This window comes from Dreissena polymorpha, chromosome 4, assembly GCF_020536995.1.
Source record: "Dreissena polymorpha isolate Duluth1 chromosome 4, UMN_Dpol_1.0, whole genome shotgun sequence".
In the NCBI taxonomy this organism is placed as follows: domain Eukaryota; kingdom Metazoa; phylum Mollusca; class Bivalvia; order Myida; family Dreissenidae; genus Dreissena; species Dreissena polymorpha.
The window spans coordinates 94177248-94190585 of NC_068358.1; the positions used below are offsets into that span (position 1 = coordinate 94177248).

Genomic DNA, 13338 nt, shown 5'->3' on the forward strand with positions numbered 1-13338 from the left:
CAATGAATGACATAGTTATGGCCCGTACAAGCTAATTTATGATCTTTGAACTCAAAGTGTGACATTGACCTTGGAGATATGGACATAATTCTTTCGCGCGACACACCGTCCAATGATGGTGAACAAATTATTTTAAAATCTCACCATAAATGATAAAGTTATGACTGGGACAAGCATTTGACCTTTAAACTCCAAGTGTGACCTTGACATTGGAGATATCAACATAACTTTTTTCACACGACACACCGTTCCATGATGGTGAACAAATGTACCAAGTCATTTCATAATCTAACGATAAATGACATAGTTATGGTCCAGACAAACTTTCGGTTTAAAACACACTAAGTAACCCCGTGACCTAGTTTTTGACCTGGCATGACCCATATTGAAACTTGACCTAGACATCATCTAGATACAACTTGTGACCAAGTTTGGTGAAGATCGGATTAAATTTCGGGACAGACCGACAGACGACCAACAAAGTGACTCCTATATAGCCCCCATTACCAGTAATGGGGGTATAAAAATGTGATTTCTAGAGTGTTCACATGTTTTCACTATATAAATATATATATTTTTCACTGATCTGGACCATTTTCAAACTTGTCCGAGATATCAATAAAACCAATGTTTTGACCAAGTTTCATGATGATTGGGCAAAAATTGTGACTTCTAGAGTGTTTACAAGGTTCTCTATAGCCAAATAAGGAAAACTGCCCTGCCCACTGGCGGCCATGTTTTTCAACGAACCAGAACCACTTTTTAACTCAACCAACATATCATCAAGACAAACATTTTGACAAAGTTATATGAAGATTGGGCATGAATTGTGACTTCTACAGTGTTTATAAGTTTTTTTCTTTATTTTGACCAAGTGACCTAGTTTATGAACCAGCATGACCCAGTTTCGAACTTGATCGAGATATCATTGGGACAAATCCTCTGACCAAGTTTCATGAAGATTGCACAAGAAATGTTACCTCTAGAGTGTTTACAACCAAATGGGGACGAACGGACGATGGACGGACGGACGTTCGACGGACAAAGACCGATCCCAAAAGCTCACCTGAGCAATCAGGTGAGCTAATAAAAAACTGAGTGAAAATCTCTGACCTGGTTCCACCCCAACCCTCACAACTTTTGACTCAGGGGTCAGATAAAATTCCAAATAGTGCAGGGTCACACATAATGCTCATAGCTACCATGTGTAAGTTTCAAGGTTCTAGTGCATATAGCTAGTGTAGGAGGAGATTGTGGCCAGGACGGACAGCGGAGATTACCACAATATCCCCAAGCTTTTCAAAAAGCATGTGGATAATAATGGTTGGATTATAAAACTGAAAGGAAAAATGGAGGTATTTTGTTTGAAAGGTGAGCAAAAAACTATTTAAGAAAATGCATTCTATTGAAAGTCATGTCTATTGTTGTTGTTTTTTTACAAAATGTTGACAATTAATTGACATACTTTTTTGTTGACTTGAATTGTCTGTTCAAGAGACTGGGTTGCAAACAGTAGCAATATATATCACATTCTCACGTGTCATCAATAAAAACCCAGTCAAGGTCTTAAAAACAGTTTTGAAGAGGAAATGTTTACACAGTCAGTAACTGCAGCTAAATTGTCATTGGATCCACTGAAAACAATTTCCTGATAAGAAACTATCCCGGAAATGTTTAGAACGAAACGTATGTCAATGTGATGCCTCCTTAATGACTTACAATACAATTCATGTTGTTTCCTGGTACAAAATCTGCTTAAAGATAACAATTATATTTTAAGAAGCAATTTAATTTCCTGAACTTGCTGTAATCTATAAAAAGCCTTTGAACAGATTTATGACAATAACTAACATATATATAATAAATGCATAAATATTTTTTTTTTACTTTAATTTTCCTTGAAATAACTGCATAATACTATGATTATCAAACCAGGTAATAGACTGATTAAAGGCAAATACATACGGAATATTAAGCTAGTCAATTGTTCCAAGAGTTTGTATCACTCGAATGGCTTGTGTGATGACGTTTCACACGAGAGGCGTGAAATAAAACCAATTATAAATGTGCAATAACTTTATTGTGTTGTACTATCTTTTCCATGCTTTAAATAAATTACAACTTAACTTATTTGCAATCTCTTACCTGAAATGGTACATAAAAACGTCATAAAAACAACCATACTGCTTCCTGAATATGTCATTTGTCAAATGCTGTTGGGTGAAACCATTGTTTATTTTACAGGTATACATGGTTATGCACCCAATAACGCAATTGTAATAGTCCATTGCCCTCACGAATTTTATGCCAGGTTTTATTACATTAATCCGGTTGTAAAACTTCATGATCTAAGGGTCCCAGATAAGCAAAAACAGAGCAGGAATCTAGTAAACTAGTGCTGTAAAATATACTGTTTGAAAATTTGGAGTCATTAAATATGGACAAAAATCAGTATGTCCGAAAATATAGTCACAAAAAATAATTATTTCGGCGAAAAAAGAGGGTGTCCGAAAACTTAGAGTAATTACAGTATCACGTAATAAAACAATTTGCTTGGTAATTCTTATTGCATTCAATCTAAATTTAAACTCACTTGTTCGTTGGTGTTCACAATTAAATCTAAACAGTGCCCCATGAAACAGCTGTCTCATTGATAATGCACTGTACACTTAACACTTCTGAATTAAAGCACTGAAGGCACTGTAGGTGTTCGCTGTTGTAAAATGTCGTCCTTGATTAGCTTGTGCGCATTGCACAGGCTAATCAGTATGCACAGGCTAACTTATTTGACATGCAATAAGCCCCGTTTTCCCTGAAAGCAGCCAATATGTACAGATTTCAGGGATAAACACCAGACTGGCCAATCTTGTTTTACAAGCTGTTTAACACTATTAGTCATATAAACCCTCTGCAGTGTAACAATAAACAGCGGTTCATCACATTCACATTTATGTTGAGGCACGAACAACAACTCTGCTAGGAGAATGGCATTTGTCAACTGCTGCAACAGGCAGTGGTTGTCTTTTCATACCATACCTTATAAGGCTTCTAAGCACATACTGATTTGCAAAATATGGTCTGTAACATTAGTGTGAGCTAACGCTCACACTGAAAAAGGTGCATGTTTGTGTTTATGAAATTTCTAAACACATTAATCGTCATAAAAGGTAAAAAACTAATAATTTTTAATTGAATACATAATTATATCAGATTATTGGATAGATATATATGCACATTAGAAAAGTACGGAATCCGGATATAAGTGCCATCTATAATCTCGCACTTTTTTCATCAAGGGCAACACTAGACACACGAGACCCTACTTGATCCTTTTCTTGACAGTCGCGGCGATACTTGATATTTTTCTTGACAGTCGCAACGATACTTGATATTTTTCTTGACAGTCACAGCGACACACGATGTATTTAACACGATATATTGCCCTTGTGTAGGTAGCCAAAAAGGCAATATATAGTGTTGAATATATATCGTGTGTCGCCGCAACTGTCAAGAAAAATAGCAAGTACCGCTGCGACTGTCAAGAAAAATATAAAGTATTGCAGTGACTGTCAAGACAAAGATCAAGTATCGCTTCGTGTGTCTAGTGTCGCGTTCTTGATCTTTTTCTTGACAGTCCCGGTGATGCACGATATTTTATTTTTCAAATATCACCCATATTATCCGAATCTCGTGTATCGTGGTCTAATTTCAGACCGAGACACTAGACACACGAAGCAATACTCAATATTTTTCTTGACAGTCGCATTCAAATATCGCTGTAATAATATCGCCTGTCCACTGTCAGGTTTTTTAAACGGTGTTAAGTAATTTTTAACCATTTATTATTAATATTGCTGCCATCAACACACTTATAAAAGATTATTCTAGCATTAGTAAACTGAGTACAGATTAATTTATTTTCATAATAATTTTGATATATATTGACAAGGATATATGTGTAAAACTATTCAGAAATTTGAACGATGGAGTAAAATTTCTATCAATTTTAATATAATACATCATTATAATCTGTATCACTTCCAATAGGATTGCAGATTTATAGATAATGTTTAACTTCAAGTAAGACATCAATATGAAACCATCATAATCATGTGTAATAATTATTTATAGGTTATCCAGATTATTGACAGCAACATTAATGTCCAGTCTATTGATACATTAATTAGACGGTATTTTTGTTCCTGGTATTGTTTTATCTTTTAAATACCTTTTATGATGCTTTATCAAACAAGGGCTGTTTGTAAAACATGCATGCCCCCCATATGGGCTGTCAGTTATAGTGGCAGCCATTGTGTGAATACACTTTTTGGCAATGTGACATTGACCTTTGACCTAGTGCCATGAAAATCAATAGGGGTCATCTGCCATTCATGATCAATGTACCTATGAAGTTTCATGATCCTAGGCGTAAGTATTGTTGAGTTATCATCTGGAAACCATTTTACTATTTCAAGTCACTGTGACCTTAACCTTTGACCTAGTGACCTGAAAATCAATAGGGGTCATCTGCCAGTCATGATCAATGTACCTATGAAGTTTCATGAACCTAGGTGTAAGCATTCTTGAGTTATCATACGGAAACCATTTTACTGTTTCGAGTCACTGTGACCTTGACCTTTGACCTAGTGACCTGAAAATCAATAGGGGTCACTTGCCATTCATGATCAATGCACCTATGAAGTTTTATTATCCTAGGCCTAGGCATTCTTGAGTTATCATCCGGAAACCATCTGGAGGACGGACCGACCGACAGACCGACATGTGCATAACAAATTTATAGTACATGTATATATAATTATTTCCAAACCAGTTTTCGCGCACCGAAAAACAAACAAGAGGCCCATGAGGGCCTAAATCGCTCTACTGCTATAAACACTGTGCAAGTTTGGAAAGAATAAGATGGAAACTGTGAACCTAATCGCGCAAACAAGGAGAATTTCTCAAATTCAAGGGGAGATTATTGTGTACTTATTTCTCCGATACTGCTCATATTCAATAGGGTTCAAGTCCTCATTGATGTAAAGATGCTGTGCAAATTTGGAAATAATTGGATGAAAACTGTGGAATTTATTGCGTAAACAAGCAGGATTTCAAAATTTTCTCATATTCATAGGGAAGTCATTCTGGACTTATTGCTTTGATATTCTCTTTTTAAACAAGGGCTGTTTGTGAAACATGCCCCATATGGGCTATCAGTTGTAGTGGCAGCATTGTGTGAATACGTTTTTTGTCACTGTGACCTTGACCTTTGACCTAGTGACCTGAAAATCAATAGGGGTCATCTGCCAGTCATGATCAATGTACCTATAAAGTTTCATGATCCTCGGCCTTATTATTCTTGAGTTATCATCCGGAAACCATTTTAATGTTTTGAGTCACTGTGACCTTGACCTTTGACCTGAAAATTAATAGGGGTCAAATGCTAGTCATGATCAATGTACCTATGAAGTTTCATGATCCTAGGCATAAGCATTCTTAAGTTATCATCCAGAAACCATTTTACTGTTTCGAGTCACTGTGACCTTTACCTTTGACCTAGTGACCTGAAAATCAATATGGGTCATCTGCCAGTCATGATCCATGTAACTATGAAGTTTCATGATCCTAGGCCTAAGCATTCTTGAGTTATCATCCGGAAACCATTTTACTATTTCGAGTCACTGTGACCTTGACCTTTGACCCAGTGACCTGAAAATTGATAGGGTTCTAGTCCTTATTAATATGAAGACACTCAACAAGTTTGGAAAAAGAATCGGAAGAAAACTGTGGACTTTATCAGAGAAACAAGAAAAAGTAACAGTTTTACTATTTTGAGTCACTGCGACCTTGACCTTTGACCTAGTGACCTGAAAATCAATAGGGGTCATCAGCCAGTCATGATCAATGTACCTATAACCCAGTGACCTGAAAATCAAAAAGGTTCGAGTCCTCATTAATATAAAGACACTGAACAAGTTTGAAAAGAATCAGATGAAAACTGTGGACTTTATCGGATAAACAAGAAAAAGTAACCATTTTACTATTTCGAGTCACTGTGACCTTGACCTTTGACCTAGTGACATGAAAATCAATAGGGGTCATCAGCCAGTCATGATCAATGTACCTATGAAGTTTCATGATCCTAGGCCTAAGCATTCTTGAGTTAACATCTGGAAACCATTTTACTATTTCGAGTCACTGTGACCTTGACCTTTGACCCAGTGACCTGGAAATCAATAGGGTTTGAGTCCTCATTAATATAAAGACACTGAATAAGTTTGAAAAGAATCGGATGAAAACTGTGGACTTTATTGGATAAACAAGAAAAAGTAACCATTTTACTATTTCGAGTCACTGTGACCTTGCCATTTGACCTAGTGACCTGAAAATCAATAGGGGTCATCAGCCAGTCATGATCAATGTACCTATGAAGTTTCATGATCCTAGGCCTAAGCATTCTTGAGTTATCATCCGGAAACCATTTTACTATTTCCAGTCACTGTGACCTTGACCTTTGACCCAGTGACCTGAAAATCAATAGGGTTCCAGTCCTTATTAATATAAAGACACTGAACAAGTCTGAAAAGAATCGGATGAAAACTGTGGACTTTATCCGATAAACAAGAAAAGTCTAACGCGCGCACGCACGCACACACGCACACACATTTTACTATTTCGAGTCACTGTGACCTTGACCTTTGACCTAGTGACATGAAAATCAATAGGGGTCATCAGCCAGTCATGATCAATGTACCTATGAAGTTTCATGATCCTAGGCCTAAGCATTCTTGAGTTAACATCTGGAAACCATTTTACTATTTTGAGTCACTGTGACCTTGACCTTTGACCCAGTGACCTGGAAATCAATAGGGTTTGAGTCCTCATTAATATAAAGACACTGAACAAGTTTGAAAAGAATCGGATGAAAACTGTGGACTTTATTGGATAAACAAGAAAAAGTAACCATTTTACTATTTCGAGTCACTGTGACCTTGCCATTTGACCTAGTGACCTGAAAATCAATAGGGGTCATCAGCCAGTCATGATCAATGTACCTATGAAGTTTCATGATCCTAGGCCTAAGCATTCTTGAGTTATCATCCGGAAACCATTTTACTATTTCCAGTCACTGTGACCTTGACCTTTGACCCAGTGACCTGAAAATCAATAGGGTTCCAGTCCTTATTAATATAAAGACACTGAACAAGTCTGAAAAGAATCGGATGAAAACTGTGGACTTTATCCGATAAACAAGAAAAGTCTAACGCGCGCACGCACGCACACACGCACACACACACACACACACACACAGACAGACACCATGGCATCCCATAAGCTCTTCTGCCTTTGGCAGTAGAGCTAAAAACTGGTTGGCTCAAAGAAATTTTGGGCCAGCGCTAGCCCTGGTATATAGACCCCACGACACCAGTACATAATATAATCTTCAAATGTGGTCCTTAACTGCATCCGAGAACGAGTGACCTTGACCTTTGACCTAGTGACCTCAAAATCAATAGGGTCATCTGCCAGTCATGATCAATGTACCTATGAAGTTTCATGATCCTAGGCATAAGCGTTCTTGAGTTATCATCCGGAAACCATCTGGTGGAGGGACGGAGACCCCACAACACCAGTACATTATATAATCTGTAAATGTGGTCACTGTGACCTTAACCTTTGACCTAGTGACCTCAAAATCAATAGGGGTCATCTGCCATCCGGAAACCATCTGGTGGACGGACAGACAGACCGACCGACCTACGGACCGACATGTGCAAAACAATATACCCCATCTTCTTTGAAGGGGGGCATAAAAAAGGGGATAAATGCATGTCGCCTACTGAATGTAATAAGTCATGCTACTGACATTTTTATACATTTTTACTTTTTTCCATTTTTGTGTTTATTAAGGTGACATACATCAAGTGTTAAAATATTAAGTAGCGTAACTGACATTTTGTTAAATTTTCAGGAGAAGCAAAAAGATGTTTTATTAAAATAATAAACATTTTTCCGTATTCAGATTTTCTGATTAGTATTATAATAACACTTGAAAAACAAAACAAAACTCCAAATTGATATGTCTTTTTTAAAACAATCAAAATTTAAGAAAGGAGCAGTTATCATAATTTCAACACTGAAATATTTTGAGCGCAAAAAATAACGTAAGTGCTCTTACTGTATTTTGGAAAATGTCTGAAAATATGCTTTCCTGAACAATTCACAAAATGTCAGTTACCCTAGTTATTACATTCAGTAGACAATATGCATAAAGTATTGTTCCAAATTAGCGTGTTTAGTCCCCATAGGCTTATCAGAGACAACACTAGATATTTGCTGAAAAGAGACTACCTTTAACCCTTTCCCTGATAGACCCCTTATCTGATTTGCCACCCCAGGCCAATACCAGTCCTGCTGTTCTGATAACAGTGACTCCATATACAGCATATAATCCTGACTACACCATCTCAATACGGTTATTTGGAAAATATTGGACAATTTCTCAACTGTTACACCTGTCATGTTTAGGCTTAATTTTCACTTAGTTCCTTGCATTTCACATAATTTGTGTCAATGTAAATATTGTAGAAAATAAATTCTCCTTCCAACCATATAAATTTTAAGTTTGTATTCTAAACAATGCATAACAAATGTTGAATGAACAAAGCCACACTTTTTTCAAGTAAAACATACTGTATTTAGTTTTTTATTGACAATAAAAACATAAGGCGGTTAATCTTTTGATTTGTCTGCATTTTGTTTAATTTCAGACTCCATGCAGTTTGCAGATCATAATCTCTGTGCTTTATTACCCAAACTCGTTAGTTTCTGAACACGTGTGCTACTGAAAATAGCCACCGGGATTGCGTTTAATGGCCCAAACAAGCACAAAGTGTCTAGTACCTGTGTTTTTTATCCCTAAGCACGTAATCTATTAATTATTATGTTGGTCATGTACAAAAGGCCTACTGAAAATCGCCGAATGCGTCTTTCCTTTATTGCTCAATCAAGCACCAACAAGGGACAAAATTGTCACAAAACCAGGTTTTCATTGTGAAAAAAAAAGTCTGATAAAGGGAGAAAACTCAAACTGAACTTTTGAAATGAACAAACAAAATTAACCCCCTTTGTAAGTTTGTTTTTAAAAAAAATCTATTTTAAGTCGTGGCGACCTTGACATTGGAGATATTGACGTGATTCTTTCGTGCGACACACCGTCCCATGATGGTGAACAAATGTGCCAAATGATTTTAAAATCTCACAATGAATGACATAGTTATGGCCAGGACAAGCTCATTTATGGCCATTTTTGACCTTTGAACTCAAAGTGTGACCTTGACCTTGGAGATATCGACGTAATTATTTCGCGCGACACACCGTCCAATGATGGTGAACAAATGTGCCAAATGATTTTAAAATCTGACAATGAACAACATAGTTATGGCCCGGACAAGCTTGTTCCGCCCGCCCGCCAGCCAGCCAGCCAGCCCGCCAGCCCGCCCGCATTCGCCAATCTAATAACCAGTTTTTTCCTTTGGAAAACCTGGTTAAAAATCCAATATCCTGTGTATTACAAAACACAAACTTTAGATAAGCACGTGTGGTCTGTCAAAACAATAATTGTATGTCAGTAAACTTGTCGAAGTAATTCTCATTTATGATCTCGGAAACGCGACTTGCTTTAAGCATTTACCATTATGATATTAATTTTCATAAGATTTGCTAAAAACAAATGAGAACCAACAAACATACAACAAATATCAATAATTATGACAAATTAAATGGAAAAAAGAAGTTGGTTTATTTTCGAAAAATCGCTTTTACTTTCTCCCAATTTCCAGTAAATGACTTACACATGTTGCATGAAATCTAAATATAGATGACGCTGTTAATTGGTCATTGTAAAAGAATATGAACTGTACATGGCACTTTGTGTGCAATCAGATACAGTTCAATAATTGTTGCAATATTAAACAAACTAAAAGATGTTAATGATACAGCGTTTTTGACTTGTATTTTATTCAGGAAAATGTCAAAATCATTTGCGTGATACCCCGATACTCAAATGGAAATCTACTACGAAGATTTGACAGTGTTGTCTGCGCTACGCAGTTTTTGTGAATCAATAAATACACCCATGCCTATTTTCGTGCGCTTTTTGTCAAGACAAAAACTGGACACGAAAATATCATGGGCATATACATGTATTTATTTGTGGCTACAATTTGTAACAGAACATATGAACTGCACACGATGCGCGCACACCATATTAAGTTATTTATGCATGTTGGAATACCCTTTTCCTGATTGGACGCCTATTTCATCAAATCTTTAAATAGAAACATATGCCGAAATTCATTTGATACTTTAGAAAAATGTTGGATGTTTGTGTTAATGAGTTTCCTTGAGCACTTTTGTCGTCAAAATTACTCAGAATTTGCATTTGAAAATGGACATCGTGAATATACAGGATTATTGGGTAATGGATAGAGACGGAAAAATCGCATGTATGCGGTAATCGATAGCGACAGTAATAAACATATGTATCGGGGAATCGATAGACTCGGGATTATACGCATCTATGAGGGAAAGGGTTAACATACTATAAAAGCGGAAAGTCATCCATGCATGATGAGCCACTGTGAACTGCATAGGCTAATCTGGAAAGACAGTTTAAGCACATGCATTAAACCAGAGAACTGCTCAATTACCTTTTTTTGCTTGTATTTGATGGCCAATTTCAATCGACTCAACTTCATCTTATTGTCACTAGTTCGTAACTCCTGATCATTTCCGGGACACGAGGAATCGTGATTTAAGATAACCTCCAACTCCTTGGAACCGCGAGTCTGTTCTAACAAATCCACTGCAAACTCCTGACACTTTTTGGCCAGTTTTTCATAATCAATCTTAAACTCATTTTCAAGTTTACTCAAACGTTTCAATTCCCAGCTAAGCTCGAACGACGTCAATATGGGATCTTTGCTCGAAAGAGCTATCAACGAAGGACTAGCAAGAGCACGATAAGCATTAATCCTTGATCGTGAATGTCGTAAGCTGTCTTCACTACTCTGTGTAACACAGTGCTTGCAACTGCAACGTACGTCGTGAGGTTTTGGTATACGGAAACCTCTGTCCAAAAGTATTTTTATGATTTCATAATTATCTCGATGAGCGGCAAGAATTATTGGGGTGATGTCAGGAGTGAAGGAAGTGGATGGTGCGGTTTCGTGTAGAACCTTAAAAATACAAGCATGTGCATGTAGAAAGAGTAAAACATTACATTAAGAAAACAATATTCTAACAAAAAAGAACACTACCCTAATAGCATGCATTATTTTAGAAGACAACTGTGCGATATGTAAACCTTTAATCAAGTTTCACTGTGGTTAAAAAATGGATGACTATGGTGTTTGATCTTTTGTTGAATCTTTTCGATTTTGATCATGAGTAACAATGATATGACTATTGTCTGAACCTGGTGAGACCAAAGATGAATCATGGTTAAACCTTAGTGAAATCATGCTTACTCATGGTCAAAAGATAACTATTTGACATGTGAACCTTTAATCAGGTTTTACTTTGGTTAAGCCCTTCGACTTTTTGTACACTGTAGATATACAAGTATTGGGGAGTTGTCTGTGTCCAAACATAGGTTGTGGGGCCGTGAGTGTCTGTGACACATTTCTTGTTTTACAGATTAATATGGATTTTTCATTCAGAAGCCATGATTTTCTAAAATTGTATAATATAAAACAATTTTAACACACCAAACAATTTTTTGTGAAACTATAGGGGTTGTGATATTATTAGTTACACTGTTAATAAGTGATGGTGTATGGGATATACACCCTTAGTAATTGAGGGTGTATATATCATACACCATCAGTTACTAACTGTGTTACGATTACATCTCAACCGATTACTCGATTATTCGGGGAGTATGGAAATTACTCAAGGTGTATAGAAAAAATACACCATGGGCATGTGGCAGCTCTAAGCCAATTGGATAAGGTCATTTTTGTAGGAGGTGAGATATATCGATATAACTTAGCTAGTACAGAATTAAATTACAATTACTTTGTATGCATATTGACACATATAATATCAGAAATATCAGACAGTTATTGCTGATAAAAAATGCCTAAAAAGAAAAGTATGAGTTGTTGTATCACAGTAGAAACACATTATCTCTGTACGCTTTAGGCATTTGCATGATGACGTTTAATGTAAACAAGAGCACTGCATAACGGGTGCCACGCTCGTCTACGGGTGCAGTTTTGAATAAATGAAAGCTTGTCAGAATTATTTTTTTTAGAGGTCACAGCGACCTTGACATTTGACCTAGTGACCCCAAAAGGGGTGTGGCATGTAGAACTCATCAAAGTGCATCTTAATATGAAGTTTCAAAGTTGTAGGTGGAAGCACTTTGATTTTAGAGCCAATGTTAAGGTTTTAGCATGACGCCGACGGTGGACGTCAGACGGCGGACGCCACGACAAGCTTGCTATGACAATACCTCAGGTTTTCTCCGAAAACGCCGAGCTAAAAAATAGAACCAATAAGGAATTCAACCAATCATGCTCAATGTTTACCCAACCAATTATTCTTTAATTGCATGGGAACTTTCAGTATTACTTTAAATAATTCATTCATCATGTAAGCTAGCCATCAGTATTAATTTAAATAATTCATTCATCATGTAAGCTAGCCATCAGTATTAATTTAAATACTTCATTCATCATGTAAGCTAGCCATCAGTATTACTTTAAATACTTCATTCATCATGTAAGCAAGCCATCAGTATTAATTTAAATAATTCATTCATCATGTAAGCTAGCCATCAGTATTAATTTAAATACTTCATTCATCATGTTTGCTAGCCATCAGTATTACTTTAAATAATTCATTCATCATGTAAGCTAGCCATCAGTATTAATTTAAATACTTCATTCATCATGCAAGCTAGCCATCAGTATTAATTTAAATACTTCATTCGTCATGTAAGCTAGCCATCAGTATTACTTTAAATAATTCATTCATCATGTAAGCTAGCCATCATTATTACTTTAAATAATTCATTCATCATGTAAGCTAGCCATCAGTATTAATTTAAATACTTCATTCATCATGTTTGCTAGCCATCAGTATTACTTTAAATAATTCATTCATCATGTAAGCAAGCCATCAGTATTAATTTAAATAATTCATTCATCATGTAAGCTAGCCATCAGTATTACTTTAAATACTTCATTCATCATGTAAGCTAGCCATCAGTATTACTTTAAATAATTCATTCATCATGTAAGCTAGCCATCAATATTACTTTCAATAATT

General features: G+C 36.2%; 1 protein-coding gene across 2 annotated transcripts in view; it reads right to left on the reverse strand.

Moving 5' to 3' along the window:
* Window positions 1-13338, reverse strand: part of LOC127877363 (transient receptor potential-gamma protein-like) — a 258197-nt gene that overhangs the window by 47360 nt on the left and 197499 nt on the right. For both annotated transcript variants that reach the window (XR_008048389.1, XM_052423114.1), the window contains exon 3: window positions 10713-11240. Coding sequence is in view for 1 of the 2 variants with exons in the window: in XM_052423114.1 (XP_052279074.1) it covers window positions 10713-11240 (528 nt within the window). In the remaining variant the exon portion in view is untranslated. The remainder of the gene's footprint in view (window positions 1-10712; window positions 11241-13338) is intronic.